Genomic DNA, 17,142 nt, shown 5'->3' with positions numbered 1-17,142 from the left:
CAGTAATCCAAAGTGTTTTTTTTTTTTGTTTTGTTTTTTAATCAAGACATTTAGAAATTCAGATTATTAAAGTTTCCATCTGAATTTCTTACTTTAAATGATATGCAGGGTGCCTCTGCCTACTGCCTACACCTACTGTACACCTGTTTAAATATTATATAATGGAGATGTATACTTGATATTTTATATACCAGCAGAATTATATATTAATGTATATATAAACCCCAGATTGTTAATTGTTTCTATGGGCTCTATTCATTTTTAGGTACCTGTGCTCTCAGTGGGTTAAATTGACCACAGCTTTGCTTGAATCAAAATAGCAATGTGCATTAACTATAGAATCCTACAAGCTGTTTATACAATTACACATATAATAGGCCTAATTATGTAATTGCACATAGGGGGAAAAAAGTATATATATGTCTGATATATATAATAGTGACTGTTATTGTATGTTGTGAAAACTAAAATATCCTAATGTAACAGTCTAGCGTTGGACAGAATATATGAACTACTTACTGTTCTATTACGTATGTAGGCATATGTCATGTCTTATAACTCAATAATGTGGTGTCTATGGGTGTAGTCAATAAAGGCAAACGAATAAGGAAAAAAACGTTTATTGTTCACTCTTCATATCTGTACAAATACGTCAAACTTTGTATGTACATATGACATTTACATAAAAAATACAAAACTATATATTCATAACTGAATTTTGTATTTTTCTTGTGATGTTTCAAAATAAAAAAAATATGCATTCTGAGGGAAAGTGTGAAATAAGCAAAACGATAAAGTTTGATATAATGTTAAGTACTGCGGTATGTTATCCTATTTTAGCTCTGCGAGAGCAATATGGAGAAAAACATTGGCGAGAACACAGCACACAAATGTTAATGGCACATATTTGTGAAAAAATAAAAGAAAGAAAGAAAGAAAGAAAAATAAATCAAGTATTATCCATAAATTGTCTCTGAACTACTGTGGAGAATAAAAAACAATGATAGTGAATAATGTCAAGGGTTGACATCTATGACATTTCTATAGGGAAACAAAGCTACAGGACTTAAGAGTCTTGAAGAGTAAACAAAAATCAACAACAGCAACACACACACACGCTCACACACACGTTCACGCACACGCACACACACACACACACACACACACACACACACACACACACACACACACACACACACACACACACACACACACACACACACACACACACACACAAATGGCTCTTCTTTCTCTTGTTCCATTACCACCATGTTGCACCATCTACACTGTAAAAACCTCAGTGTCAGTTTAACTGTGTACAAATTGAACCAAATGGAACCTTATCGGTCCATTATTTGGTCCCATCTCTTCACTCTCAGAGTTAAATTAACGCTGAAGATTTCACTGTGCACATTGCGCCTTTGCAGAACCATTGAGAGAATCCCTTTGGTCAGTTATTATGAGTTGTAAACAAACCAGAAACACTTCTGTACATAAAATGATTGATATATTCCCAATAAATAAACACACAGCCTAAACATGCATCTTACGTATGTGTGACATAAACATTTGTGATAAAGATTTGACAGCAACAAGCAGATTTGTACAGCTCAGGGAATGCCATTTACAGCTTGCAGAGGATACTTACACGGTAACATGACAAATAAATAACACTGCTTCTCTTTGGACAAATATATTTCTTCATCATAAAAAAAGAAAGGAAAAGGGACGACAACAACAAAAAGGGAGGGGAAATGAGTGGTAACACAATATATCGTGGTAGATAGTAAGCCTGACATTGTAAATGTATAAATTATAAAACACAAAATACAGTATAAATAAACATCTAGCAGACTGAACTATATGTATACTTCCTTTTTTCTTTAAAAAATAAATAAGCATACACATAATGTACAGTATGGACATGATTCCTTGCCCTAGGGCTGTTCCACTATAGTGATGGTGGCCTATCCATCCAGTATAGAAGATAAATGGACAAATGTCATGTAGTCTGAGTCCTCATCTTCCTCATCTTCCTCCTGGTCTTCTGTAATGGCTATATGGGAAAATACATGGTAGCTGTTGTATGAATATGGACCACAACAGCTGAGATTATCACTGAATGTTTTTGCAGCATGAAGAAGAAGAAAAAAACTCCCACTGCAAAGCCTCCAGTACAAAGCCTCCCTTTTCTTTTTCTCTTCTGTGTGTGTGTACATGTTACGTGTGCATGGGATGTATTGTTGGCAGTCTGCAATTTAGTGTGGCGATCCCCAATTATACAACTTCCATTTACATGATCTAGCAAGTCAGGGCTGCGACAAGAGAAAAAAGCAATGAAGATGGAAGGGAGGGTGGGGGTGGAGTGGTTTAGGGGTGGTGGTGGGATTGGAAAGGGGTTGGGGGACGGGTCCAATGGCTCAGGTTTCTTTTGGGCCTGAAAGCAGACACACATAACACACAAAAGTGCTCTTGTGGTTCAGGATTTGCTTCTTTCCTTATAATTATTACTATAATTATGGTAGCTATTATCATTATACTGTATAATTATGATTATTAGCTTTTGTTTCTGACTCAAACATACAGTTGCTGCTACTAGGTGGGACGGCTCTCTGTGTCGCAGCCTGACCTTAGCAAGCAGGTCAGAGGACATCAACACAGTAATGAGGTATTTTCTTTTCTTTTTACAGATTTTTTTTACATTGGACATGAAAAAAAAAAGCACACAAGCAATAGCGAGTGTCAATACAAAAAACGACAAAATAAAACAGGCAGTCCCTCATCAATCCAAAAGGATTCGTTATTTTTGATACATATTCGGATAGACAACACATTCACTAGAAACAGCACAAACAACAAAAGTCAGCTGATAGATGTTAATTTTTTTCTAATGATGAGATGAGAAGTAAGAACGTTGTTCTACAAGCTCCTTATGCTTATCCTGCATACTGTAAAATGCCATTATATTTGACTCATGAGGTGATCATAAAGTTGGTCCCTTGTATTCAATTATATATACCTTAAGGCACGTCACATTAAGATACTCAGTCAGAAAGAAAATAAAACAACAATGAGTTCACAATGGAAATCTAGAGATTCATCAGATAGTCATACCAACTTGGAATGTAAATTTGATAACTCCTTGAAGCTACAGATCAATTTGTTTGGTTGCCCCAATTCTCTGTTATAGAAATAGGTAGTCTGCATGAATACTGCATGAGGACTTCCAAATCCATCATTTATATAATGGCACCAGTGATGTAAATAGGTTTTCAATGTAATGGGTCCCCGGACCCAGGGATGGTCTTGTTAGAGTACAGTACTGAGTACAGTATTGCATCACAGGACCCCCGGATGGTGACTTGATTGCGTCCTTTCTCAATTTAGGGAGTCTACGGATGCAGGCTATTTGCATCACTGTGGTACCAAAGTTACAATCACCTTATGCACATTATATGAGTATAGGCAAATGTACTCTGTTCTTACTGACATGTTGGCAGTGCGGTGTATGTCACAAGAGGCAGTGCATTTTGAGTTGATTGATTACAGCCAAAAGCAAAAAACAAAACGAAAATAAAAAACAAACAAAAACATAAATACACTTTCTATGAAATTAGCAATGTGACCATGGAATTTACAAGCTGTAAAGATATGACCACTATTATAAAAAACACTATTGAGAAAAAAAAAAGAAAGAAAAAAAATGCATGAAACTTAAGGCAACCTGCTCAGGCAGGTCACTAGCATGGTCATAAACTTGACTAAAGTTTTAAATATCACGATTGTTCCACTGCAAACAAAAGTTAGTCTCCTTTATTATTTGTGTTAGTTTGATGAAGTTAGTGTCTCCCAGACTCCCAAAATAGAGTCTGTCGACTAAGTCTTTTATATATATATATATATATATATATATATATATATATATATATATATATATATATATATATATATATAGATATATATATAGATATATATATAGATAGATGTATGGTTGTTTATTCACTGTTCTGTTATTTTGTTTTGCAGAATAATTGCTGATAAAAAAAAAGAGTCAACAAAAGCCAGCAACAAAGACAACATCATGCAAGTTCTTCCACTCTCATGTCCTTTCTGCTTGCTTAAGCTGTGCTTGGTGTGGGCGGGGTGGGAGTTTGCATGAGGTTGGGGTAGAGGGGTTGAAGGGGGGTTCTTGGAGAGGAGGTTGTGTTGGGGAAACAACGCAGAATATTGTCTTTTGCTTGGCGGCAGGGATGTGGGTGGTGGTGGTTGGAGGGGGGTTCTCTTATTTTCTTTTCTTTTTTTGTCATTTTACTTACAGTTGCAAGATCCCGAGTGTTTCACTTCCAACAGCACCCCCAAAGAGCATGCAGCCTGCTTCATGGCACATTCACTGGAGTATGTGGTGTTGTCACTGGCACACACCGCCTCATCTGTCCGACCCTCCGGACAGGTCTCGTCGCACACTGAGCAGCGTCCCCGACTCATCCTGGCATCCCACAGGCACTTCTTCCCTGCACTGCACTGAATGTCCTCACACGACTTGGCCTCTAGGAGTAGAACGAGACAATTCATCACAGGGGGAAACCTCTGATTAGACGGATCGCCACAAACTGTTTTATGGGCTGCTAAATGTACGCTTGCGGTGTACCTTGAAGGACTGAGCTTGCAATAAAACGCTGCATCGTGTTTTATAAGGGTTAGGCCTTACAGTGTGAAAAAGGCATTATATCATATACTTGGCAATGCCTGGTGTCACAATGACTAATGCTGCACATGTTTAGATTCGCTACTATAATCATCCATCTAACTCAGATATTGGCTGACTGCATGTCTCCTTCACCCTGAAGCTCCTTGTCTTCAGCTCTCTCCATTCCTCTCTCCTTGCGTGTATGTGCGCGTGCTTGCACAAAGTGCATGTGTATGAGTGCTGCCAACATCAGGAAACAATAAGATGTCCATCATGTCTTGAGCAAACATGAACAAAAACTACAGAACACTCTCAGACCCCCTTCCTAGAGGAATGTTGGAGAAAAAAAGTGGACTTTGAATAACTGCAAAGTTGGCCAAGAGGAATATGCTCTCAAACCATCTCCAATAAAGGAGGCGACACTCAGGGAATACAGTCTCATGCCGAAGCTCTTGTTGCAGACTTACTGATGCATTTTCCTTCATATGCTACTCCGATGGATCTGCCAAGAATGCAGGTAGCTCTTCTCAGGTGACAGGCGCTGGCATAGATGATCCCATCGTTTCCACACAGGTACTGCTCAGGCGACGTCACCTCGGGGCAAATCCGATTACACGTCACACAATACGCGTTATTTGTCTGGTCCACAACGCACGTGGAGCTGCCAGGGCACAAGACATCACGGCACGTTTCTGTCAAGCCAAGAAAGACAAATAGGGCGTGTTTGTTAACATGATCCGAAATGTAAACTTCAGCTAAATTAGGCTCTATTTGAATTTACAAGCGAAGGGCACTGGACTTAAGACATTCGACTATGTCTAACAAATGAGCCAACAAAACAGTAAAATCCTCCATGTAAATTTAACTGTGTAGTGTGTATGGAACCAAAAATGGTCTCTTACAGGTCTGTTACTCCCAGAAGTGCAACCTACAAATGGAACTATAGTGGACCCACAATGTGACAATCTAACGGTCCTTTTGGTTGTATTTGTAAATTACCACTGTAGTCAAGCATTCAAGTAGAATTGACTTACTCTTGCATTTCCCTTGATACTGAACTTCCAGGTCCGGGTGTCCTTTACATTTGGACTTCAACAAAGCACACTCGTCCTTGTAGGTCTTCCCATCAGAGCCGCAGACTGGTCCTCTCCATGTGATGTTGGAGCAGTCTGGTGCGCACACACAGCGGGGTTTACTCCGTCTGTTCATCTTGCATCTCTTTCCTGGTCCACAGTCAACGTTATCGCAGGTTTCTAAAAAATAAAAGATGATTGATTTTTACTTTAATGTGGCGCTAAATAAAGATGTGCACTTTAATGCAGCAAAAAGAGAACCTAAACTAATTTTGACATTTAGACCTGCCGATAATTTAAATGTGGCATATTTAATGACTATAATGCATAGCTAATTGTGTTTATGTTGAAATGGGGGAATTGAGTGCACCTCCACCTTTGCAAGGTATGCAGTTGGGGGCTCCACCATTGAAGATCATCCACCTGAACAGGGTACTATTGGGGACATCTTCCTCTGTCCATGACGTCCCCAGTCGTCCACTTCGACAACACTCCTCTCTGCTCATGCCAGGCATGTAGAGAACCTGGCATCTTCCGTTCTTCCCCTGCTGCAACCAGCAGTTGCCAGCTGTTAAAAAAAACAAAAAAAAACACTGTCGTATTTAACGTCTGGAAACGCTGACCCAGACGCGTACACGTGCCGCCTGCATTATCTGAGACGCTCACCCCTCCCCTACTTTTCACCCTCCCCGCTATTATTTTTGTCTGATTTGTTTCTGCGAGACAGTTATTATAACGCTTGCCCATCGCGTGTCTTCAGTGCGCAGTCATGACTGACAGTTCTGTTACAATGCCAAGAAATAACCAAACGTGAGAATATTTTGGTGGGATATTTGTTCTTTTATTCTTCTGGCCTCATTATCACTGCGCAGAAAGTGGAGTGTGCACTGTCTAGACAGTGTGAAATAACAGCCTATCAGACACGCGCTGTCTTTAGGTGATAGAGCTAAACCCACATCCGTCTTAAACGCCCAGACATTTACTACTAGACAATCATTTTCTAGATCTGCCTATAGTCCCAAACTCCCAACCGAAGCAAACGTTAATGAAAATGTAGACATAGGTATAATAAAAGACGACATTATTATTACCATGGAATGCACAGGCAACGTGGGCTCAGACAACAGCATTAATACAGACGCACAGACAGACCAAGTGATCATAAATTGAGTTATTGGGGGAAGGAGGGGGCGCATACGGATTTTGATAACATAATTATTGACCCCGTAATCAATAGGCTACAAACAAAATGACAGCTGTCATACTTTTTTCAAGCAAATAGCCTATACGACAAATAATTATGTTCAGACAAGGAAGTCAGTGTGTAATTTATAGAAGCATATATGCTACATAAACTTATGCAGCTATATGCATGTGGTTTTCATCTGTTTGTTGGGTTGGTTATATGTTAAATGCAAGCCATTCAAAAAGTAGGCTATGTTTGCACTGCAAATTAAATTCCCGAATAGGCTATATAAGTATATCGAAAGCCAGTGCTTTCAACTCGAATTGTAGGCTCAGGTCTGTGCACTTCGCAAGGGCTGCAAAACTTGCCATCCTAGCCTATCACTTTAAAGTGTCCCATAGGCTATGGCACCTGTTATGGACACTTAACGCACGCACTGTCTGGGGGAGTTTTATCTGTTGGAGGACACTCTGGACTTTAAAAAGTTTGGACACAGAAATGGTTCCATATCCGTACACCCACACCCAGCCACCCTGGAGATGACAACAGTCGAAGTTTTGCAAAATGCGAAGATTACCCCCAAAATGATGAAGTGCTTACCTTGAACTTTTTGATCTTCCATGAGATGACAAAACCATACAAGCAATAGAATAATGCCCGGGTGAAGATGGTGTTTCAGCATCCTAAGCATGATGGAGAGGCAAAGTGAACCACGTATATTGACACAGGCAGCGCAAAAGTAATCTGCTTAAGGTGGCAGTGTTGAATAAGTGTCAGTCTGAGAATGCAGCCTCTCTTTTTAAATCTATAAGGGGTCTCGGGTTGACTGTCTCTGGTGGGCGGTCTCCTATTCTGTGGGGGTGGGGAGATTTCTTTTTTCTTTTTTTCCCCCCTCAATCCCAATCAGGTGACATCGTTAGAGGCAACTTTCTCTCGTCTCGCCACAACAGTTTAAGAATATGAAAAATGTGCAAGTTTGTAATATATTAGCATATACGATGTGTAGAGCGATGTGTTAAAGCATCTATGATTTAAAGCACCACAGAACAAATCAAATGGCCCAAATGCGACGGATAGGCTAATAGGCTATCAATCTAGTTTTGATGGTGCGCATGATTTAATTAATTAAAAACGATTATGAAGTATGGGCCACACAGTAGCACTGCACTATAGTCAGTAGTCGAAAGCATGGTGCTTATTTAAAATATGTGTGCGCTTATGATCAAATTAATTAGGCTCTTGCATTGTTTTGTTTTATTTCTTATTTTTCATTCATAGCAATTAATTTAGACCCTAACATTATTAAAATAAACCTATTTTTGTGCAGTCCTTTTTCTTCCCACCAATTACAATTGTTAATCTTCTATTGGAATTTGGAATTGGTTCATAAAGGTAGGGTATAGTAGGCCCATTTCTCCTTCATCCGCATTAATAGGCTATTAGAAATGTGTTGTGTAAGTTGTGTTGTTTTAATTCATCTCCTGGGTCAATATTTGTAGGCTATTTATTAATTTATGTATTAGGGGGTTGAGTTTAAGAGAGCAGTGTTAGATTTCACTGAATGAAACAACGAAAAGATCCCCAAACTCTTTCAGAAGTCCGCCGGCGACCTCTTCAGCGAATCATTGGTTACACAACTAAAGAGCAATGGCTTGACATTAATTAGACACGGAAGCAATAGCCATATTTCATAGACAAAGAACAGTTAGGCCAAAACACCGGAAGGAATGGGCTTGGATAGACCTATAGGCCTATAGGCAATTATGAAGACCTGAGATATCCAATTGACTGCTGCTGCTGTAGAGGCTAGAACACATGCAGGGCTTGATGGCTATATGATCTTCCAACGCGGCAAATTCACACCAAGTCATGATGGTACAGTGGCATACGACTTGTGTGGGTGTGGGTGTGGGTGTGTGTGTGTGTGTGTGTGTGTGTGCGTGTGTCTGTCTGTGTGTGTGTGTGTGTGTGTGTGTGTGCGCGCGCGCGCGTGCGTGCGTGCGTGCGTGCGCATCCTACTCTGTCTGGCCTGTGCCATCATGCATGTGGGGGAGTTTTGATTAGATGTATTAATCCAGCATGCAAGGTGCTGGTGGTGCACCTAAAGTTTCCAAATCAATTGTGTTGCAGGTTGGAAGCTGCTTAAACATAATATTGTTTTTGAGTGGTGCAACCACTCCCTTATGGAGCTATGTGTGTGGCTGGGTGGGTCTGAGCACGAAAACAGCATGGTTGTTTTTCACCACCTGTGCGCAACCTAACACACACACAAACACACACGCACATATTAACTGTATATATGGTGATTTCGGGTGTGCCAGTACAGTAGGCCTACAGTGACAGTACAGTATAGCCTACAGGGTATAGGGACCCCCACACGGTAACTAACCGTTTCAGACGCGGGGCGGCTCGCCGGAATCGGGCCGGCACCCTGGGTGTGATCCTGTGGGTCTGGAACCTCCGCCCCCCCCCCCCCCCCCCCCCCCACACACACACAGAGTTGCACCACTCACTTCACATGGGTGTGATTTTTTAAATTAGGCCTAGCTACCTCTAGAACATATTAAATCACACAAATAATTAACTTAGATTCAGAGGGTTAGAGCATTATTATCGTTCTAATATTTCAATATGTCTAATATTTTCCCCCTGACATTTCTCAGCACTATAAATAAAATCACCCATGTTTTCCTAAGTCACAAGTGTCTCATTACCAGATTACATAACAGTGTGTCACAGCATTTTAAGCTTTGGAACACCTGATGCTGAAATATTGTAGCTATAGGTAACTTGGGAAACCATATTTCACAGTTACTGTGCATAACATTGACCATGCACAATTGAAATATTATCATGTGCTTGTTTTGATGTGAATTCTCAAAGTGCACCATTCTTTACCAAAGAATCATATGAAGGCTACTGTTTACTTTGACATGCCAGTGTCTTTCATAACACTTTAGCAGGAGGGATACCCCTGGTAACCCTATAATTACAATTACCCACAAAGGATGAATGTACACCTGTACCTACAGCATCTCTCTGTTATTGGTGTCAAAAAAGATCTTTATAAGGCTAATTATAAACCATGAATTGTTAATAGCACATATACATATATATACACAGGATTAGGACTTTAGCAATACCTAAATCTTCACAGTAAGCAAATCGGTTATACATCTGAAATGAATAGGAAAAAACGGTTATATTTCATTTTCTTTCATTTCATTTCTTCCAAAAGGAATTGTGTTTTCCAGATTATTATTCCTGCCTATGTTTTGTAGAGCATGTTGACAGGCTCATGCATGAGAGCTAAGAACAAATACTGTAAGGACGTGGTTCTCAAACATTCCCGTCATGGACCCTCAAATTCATACATATTAGGCCGCAGAACCCCATTTGAAAAGATTTTGTGCCAGGGACCCTCATAAGAGAAGATTTGTGCTAAACCTATTCAAAATTTGTCAAGATTTTCCTCAATTATTTTAAAATAGCTGATCTACAGTAAAGCTCACAGCTATTTTTGAATATCCTAGTATAAAATAGGTTAAGTGTTAAACTGATTTGGATGCTATAATAATTCATTTGGCTGGGGACCCCCTGGAACAACTAAGGACAACTTTGAGAACCACTGCTGAGACTCAAAGGACACAAACACTTGATATATAGAAAGTACAGCAGCTGTAAACAAGTTGAAAATATCTCAGACAAGTGTCACAATTCTTCATACTAGACGTATATTAGTTAAAGTTCCTTGTTGTAAATACAAGAACACGCTCGCCCCGGATCAAATCCGGCAAGCTCAGCAAACTATGCCTAAACCTAACCTTATTCCTAAACGTCATGTCAGTAAAACATTGCCTAACCCTAAACATATTCCTAATCTTAAAATTAGATTACCATTGTACATAGTGTAATACGGAATCAGAATCAACTTTATTACAGTCCATGGAAAGAAGTGTCCAATACAAAGAAAGGCTTAGGCCATGTTTTCTATAGGGTTAGGAGGAGGGTAGAGGATGTGTGCCGTGTACGCACACGGCACACATGCATATGGATAACAACTGAGCTCATCTCATGATACAAGTGTCCCAAAATGATATGGAAAGATGGTTTGCTCACCAAAACAATAATCAAATATGTTATATATATATATATAATAGTCATGCCCAGCATTTCAGTTTAATTGTGTTTTCCCAAAACAAAAATCACCTTACATTTACTGTTGAATATGAAACTCTTTCTTTCATGTCTATTGTGACCGACATCAGTATATCAACCTTATTTGTGATAGTGAATATATTATAAAACCTATAGGTCCTCTTTTGCCAGATCTGTCTAGACCTGTGGTTCTCAAAGTGTGGTCAAGGGACCCTCAGGGTTCATTGGGGGCATTCCAAATGGGCCCTTACAGGTCTTTAACTCTGAGAGTGAGATTTATGGGCCTCCTTGAAATCTAAACATTTGAGAATCATTGACCTAGGCTAATTCATCATATCTATAATACTAACCCAAATATTTGGATAACTGCACTGCATCCTGATATGGATATGGTATCCTTTAGAGATAGAAACTATAGGGTTTCCAGGATGGTATTTTCCATGAGCAATGAAGAAATGGTGAACAGATGCTCAGGGGCTATACCATGCTGACACCTGGTGGAGAAACTGTACAATTACATCTGGAATAGATTACCTTCTGCCAGTGAGAGCCTTCGTATTTGGGTAGAAGTTTGTTGCATAATTTAAAATCATGTCAGAAGAAGGGTATATGGTGAGGCTTTGGTGATTAGAAGGTAAATCCAGTGTCTTCATACACTTTAAACCAAGTCTATGAGGATTGATGGCCTCTGTGGCTTCTTCTATCAGATGCCCAGCTTAGTGTCGTGCAGCCACGTCCTTGTCTCAGGTCCCACATCAAAGAGGCCGGCCCCCTTGGTGATTATTATGTGGACAGTAGCCTCTGGAACAGCAGGCGTTTTGTTTCCGGAAGAAAAGAAAAAGCCTGGGTGAGCCCAGCAGGAAAAGTGGCATAGGACAGGAGTTGGAGTGAACCTTGTATTTCGCTAAACCAATAAGAGTGCAGAGAGGCGTCGCTCCAAATGTGTTGACGTCAGAGTTCTCCGCTGTGTGGTGGACCTTTAAAACATTACCGCAGGGGGGTGGCGACTGGCGAGGCGGGAACATATCTTTGTGAACCAATAGGAAGCTGGCGTGGCTTTCCAGCGCTAGTTCGATTGCCTCGTGTAGCGAAACTAATATCACTGCGTGGATATTAGTCTCATCGCTCTCAGTGTTAAATTGTTTTCGCAACGTCCAGCCCCATATTTGAATACTGGGCCCTGGTTGGTTATAGCCTGGTTCCAGACGAATCTGGTTGGCTGTCACCATTTCGGCCGTGAAGTCCTCCCACAATTGAGAGGGGCCAGACTTAATCTGCCTGGGGCAATATGCATAACAAAGGCAGATGAAGACTGGCTATGTGAGGCTAAGTTCGATCTGCCCCTCTATGCCCAGAAAAGCATAGGTCTCTTTCAGGCTATGTGGTGCTCAAGCTCCCCGCACTGAAGCGGCAGACCCAGTATACGCTCCAATGGTTCAGCAGGGTACATTGCTGGCGTGGCAGATCTTCTCCTCTGACACTGTCTCCCTCGTCCCAGATGTAGCAGTGGCAACGTGTGGGCCCAGCCGACTCCCACTCCTGCTTCCAGGATGCTGCCAGCCATTCGTTTGTCCTCAGGGATAGAACTGAGCATCTCTTGTGCCACCTTGTTGTATGGGTGGCGGGACTTGAGTTTGTTTAGAGGCATGTCATGCAGGATATGCCATTCCATGTATGTTTTCCTTGCTCAGCCATGTCCCCAAATACCTATATGTGTCACAAAGAATGAATTCACACAATGTGAAAAAAAAAAATTCTTGGCCTACTGGCACAAGAAAGTATTGGTGCTGAATGCTGATTGGTCCAGGGTTGTGTGAGATTATCTTACACACAAGCACACACAAACACGCATGCACACACACACACACACACACACACACACACAGTCATGCACGCACGCACGCACGCAGCCGCACGCGCACGCACGCACGCACGCACGCACGCATTCACACACACACACACACACACACACACACACACACACACACACACACACACACACACACACACACACACACACACACACACACACACACACACACACACACACACACACACACACACACACACACACACAAACTGTCCAATCAGAGCATGTTTGAGCAGTGACGTCATCAAATGTTCATGTAAATAGAACATAAAAGATGTGTCATGACATATGTTGATCAGCTCTTCAACTAAACTCTGCTCAGTAAATACATCATAAATAGTGGACAGGTTCTTCTCTTAGTTAGATCAAAGTGTAATAGACAAAGTATAACAAAACATGAAGATCGAGGAGGTGAAAAGCACCACGAAAACTCAGCGGATTGCAGCACACAGTCATGTGAAAGGACTTGGTTTAGACGAGGCCGGTCATGCTAAGCAGACGGCAGCCGGCCTTGTGGGACAGGCGGAGGCAAGGGAGGCTTGCGGTATCATTGTTGAGTTAATCCGCTCAAAGAAGATGGCAGGAAGGGCTGTTTTAATTGCGGGGCCTCCAGGCACAGGAAAGACTGCCCTTGCTTTGGCGATGGCACAGGAGTTGGGCAACAAGGTCCCATTCTGCCCCATGGTAGGCAGTGAGGTCTACTCATCAGAGATAAAGAAAACAGAGGTGCTCATGGAGAATTTCAGGAGGGCTATAGGATTGCGTATCAAGGAGTCAAAGGAGGTGTACGAGGGAGAGGTGACAGAGCTGACTCCCAGTGAGACAAAGCATCCCATGGGAGGTGATGGAAAAACCATCAGCCACGTAATCATTGGGCTAAAGACTGCCAAGGGCACCAAGCAACTCAAGTTGGATCCCAGTATTTATGAGAGCCTGCAAAAGGAGCGCGTGGAAGTGGGAGACGTCATCTACATCGAAGCCAACAGTGGAGCCGTTAAGAGACTAGGTCGTTGTGACACATTTGCCACAGAATTTGACCTGGAGGCAGATGAATATGTACCACTGCCAAAAGGTGACGCCCATAAGAAGAAAGAGATCATCCAAGACGTCACACTACATGACCTGGACATAGCCAATGCCAGACCCCAGGGAGGGCAGGACATTGTGTCCCTGATGGGACAACTGATGAAGCCCAAGAAGACAGAGATCACAGACAAGCTGCGTGCAGAGATTAACAAGGTGGTGAACCGCTACATTGACCAGGGCGTGGCTGACTTAGTTCCTGGAGTGCTGTTTGTGGATGAGGTGCACATGTTGGACATTGAATGTTTCACGTACCTCCACCGGGCCCTGGAGAGCACCATTGCCCCAATTGTTGTCTTTGCCTCCAACAGGGGCAACTGCCTCGTCAGGGGGACAGAGGACATCAGCTCTCCTCACGGAATTCCTCTGGACTTACTGGACAGAGTCATGATTATCCGTACCATGCCGTACCCGATACAGGAAATGAAGCAGATCATCAAGATCCGGGCTCAGATTGAGGGCATCAAAATCAGCGACGACGCACTAACTCATTTGGGAGAGATTGGCGACAAGACCACCCTCAGGTATGCATTGTATTTATTGACCCCAGCCAGTCTGCTGGGGCGTGTCCAGGGCAAAGATAGTGTTGAAATGGAACAGGTGGAGGAAATTAACGAGCTGTTTTACGATGCCAAGTCTTCTGCAAAGATCCTCCAAGACCAGCATTACAAATTCATGAAATGAGTGTCTTAATTTCCACTTTTTGCAAGAGAATGGACGTTTCTAGAAGAGCGTTTGTCTGTCAGTGTTGTGTATCTGTCTGCAGCTAATCTCACAAACTACTGGATCCATCAGTGTTAAATCTCAGAATCTTTCACATAGCCTATTGCAATTAGTTTTTGTTTTTTTGTGTATGATTATTGTTCATAATCTCACATCCACACCCCTGCCGTTCCTCTTCCTATAGCAGAAGATCACATTCATTGGAAGAAAGAAAGTTTATGGAGTTTATAAGATCCTGAAAATGGATGAGAACCTGCTTTGTCAAATCAAGGTTGCAGTAGGAGCTACGGAATATTTTCAGTGCTTTACACAAAACATTAAGAATTAAGACATCAAGACAGAATATATTTAAAATTAGAATAAGTAAAAAATAAAAAAGACAGAAAAATATATTTGTATTTAATTGCCCAAGCTTCACGTGACGTAGTGAACTGATATCAATATTGATAAAAGGCGGTCGCACACGTCTTCCATGGTTCATGGTGGAAGTACATTTCAGATTTTTGGCTGCTACACCATGAATCATCCAGGACTCACAGGTCTGCTTTGTGAACCCAGCGTGAGAACTAAACGTGGAGGTGCAGCATTCAGGTTTTATGCACAACATAAAATCATTTTTTCTTCCCATTGGCCGAAGAATAGCAGCTCTTCAAGCTTGTTGTGGTGCGTTTTGAGATTGTAGGTTGGCTATTTTAGGTGTAGGGAAAAATCACACCCGTGTGAACTGAGTGGTGTAAGGTCTTATATAGACTGATCAGCTGTGGTCTGACGTAATGAAATCACACCCGTGTGAACTGGATGACCATAGCAACCATGCTCATTTTTTTGGCACAGACAGACAGACACGTAAACTAACAAAGCCAGTCGTAGGAGTGGTTTACACCACTCAAAAATAATGTTATGTAGGATTTTCATGGTTAATTTTCACTTTCATCGTTTGTATTTTATAAATAATCTTATTTGTTCATCTGTTTTTTTATGTTGGATTGTATTGGCACTTTGAAATGTACCAAAATGTAAAGTGCATTATAAATAAAATCCATCATTATTATTATAGCCTACAGTATATTATGGTGATTGTGTACTACTGAGATGTCATAGTATTATTCTCAGTATTTTATTTCTGACTGTGATTGTCAATACTGTCGGTCACGTCCACTCACACGGTTCAAACGCTGATGAAGGAAGGCCAGAAGGGCCGAAACACGTTTGTTCCTTTAATTGTTGCTGTGATGCCTTTAAAAATCACACTTGTGTGAAGTGAGGGGTCCTCTTATCATCATACATCACATTCCGTGCTCAGCCAATCAAATCATTTCCGTGGCACACACAGACACACAAAGCTGGGCGTAGGATCCCCCCCTTTTATATGGCTGTACCTTTTTGATTAAAGGTGGCCTTACACTAGCCGATTTTTTCAATCTGAAATCTGATAGCACCACACACTACAGGATAATCTGGCCCGATTATTTTATCTGATTATTTTATGCAGCACACAATACGCGGTTTTAAAACTCGGGCGCAGCGCACCCAAGGATTCTCGGCCCCGAGGGAGTGGAGAGGAGAGGGGGAGAGGGGAGGGGAGGAGGAGAGGAGAGGGGACGAGGAGAGGGGGGTTGCGGGGGAAGAGAAAATATCAAACATTCTTGATGTTGATCAGGCCGATCCCGATCGCGCTGTGAGCGGCCCCGAGCAGATCGGAGGGATTACGATTGGATCTTTTATACACTCACACTAGACGATAATTTATGCCCGAGAATCGCTCCCGATTGAGTCGGACACCCCCCGAGCATCAAAAATGCTCGATTATCGGCTAGTGTACGGCCACCTACTCTCTTAGCACTCTGGTTCCACTTAAAGTTGTCACCTACCTGAAAATGTATTTTCTGTCTATTAAAGAGCTGGAGAGACAGGGAGACCCCTGTTACTGAACAAACACTATAGCAATAATTACTATCAGAATATAGTGATTTAACCGTTTAACAAAAAACCTTTTGTTTTAACCAAAAAATATCACTTACACTACCTTTCAAAAATGTCAAAGGCATTGGTAAGAGGCGAGCTAGTGTAGTTGAGGCACTACATTGTTCTCGCTCTGCACTCTACTATGTGACTATTTACCTTGTCGTTTATTCACTAGAGTTCTGTTTATTCCGATCTTGCTTTTGAAAGTTGCTCTTGGAAGTTGCTCTTGAAGATTGCTCTTGAACGTTGCTCTTGGAAGTTGCTCTTGAAGATTGCTCTTGGAAGTTGCTCTTGGAAGTTGCTCTTGAAGATTGCTCTTGAACGTTGCTCTTGGATTATTAATATCAATTATTATTGATATAAAGATTTAGAAACATTTATTCAAATCCAGTGCGTA

At 41.5% G+C, this 17,142-nt stretch overlaps 2 protein-coding genes across 3 annotated transcripts; one reads left to right on the top strand and one right to left on the bottom strand.

Moving 5' to 3' along the window:
- Positions 1–663: 663 nt before the first annotated feature.
- fsta (follistatin a) lies at positions 664–7,642 on the bottom strand. 2 transcript variants are annotated; one of them, XM_079516566.1, is made up of 6 exons: positions 7,547–7,642; positions 6,131–6,328; positions 5,722–5,940; positions 5,155–5,379; positions 4,317–4,547; positions 664–2,056 (listed from the first exon to the last, which is right to left on the bottom strand). In XM_079516566.1, exons 1-6 carry the CDS (start codon positions 7,635–7,637, stop codon positions 1,968–1,970), a joined length of 1,053 nt encoding a protein of 350 aa, XP_079372692.1. In that variant the 5' UTR covers positions 7,638–7,642; the 3' UTR covers positions 664–1,967. The 2 variants fall into 2 exon arrangements, with proteins under 2 accessions (XP_079372692.1, XP_079372693.1); XM_079516567.1 differs by having other exon boundaries at positions 6,137–6,328.
- A 5,728-nt stretch (positions 7,643–13,370) lies between these two features.
- LOC306933801 (ruvB-like 1) lies at positions 13,371–14,741 on the top strand (the record flags this gene model as incomplete). The annotated part of the gene is made up of 1 exon (XM_079516126.1): positions 13,371–14,741. One exon carries the CDS (start codon positions 13,371–13,373, stop codon positions 14,739–14,741), a length of 1,371 nt encoding a protein of 456 aa, XP_079372252.1.
- Between the last annotated feature and the right edge of the window lie 2,401 nt (positions 14,742–17,142).

This window comes from Electrona antarctica, assembly GCF_951216825.1.
Source record: "Electrona antarctica genome assembly, chromosome: 12".
Classification (NCBI taxonomy): Eukaryota; Metazoa; Chordata; class Actinopteri; order Myctophiformes; family Myctophidae; genus Electrona; species Electrona antarctica.
Note: the sequence above shows the minus strand (reverse complement) of the source record. Positions and strands in the feature narration are given on the sequence as shown.

Excerpts from the sequence above, each read along its gene's own strand:
- fsta (XM_079516566.1), bottom strand. The coding sequence starts at position 7,637 with ATGCTTAGGATGCTGAAACACCATCTTCACCCGGGCATTATTCTATTG. Across the intron at positions 5,941-6,130 it reads CATACCTTGCAAAGGTGGAG|AAACCTGCGATAACGTTGAC; the intron begins GTGCACTCAATT and ends TTTATTTTTTAG. Across the intron at positions 5,380-5,721 it reads GTATCAAGGGAAATGCAAGA|AAACGTGCCGTGATGTCTTG; the intron begins GTAAGTCAATTC and ends TTGGCTTGACAG.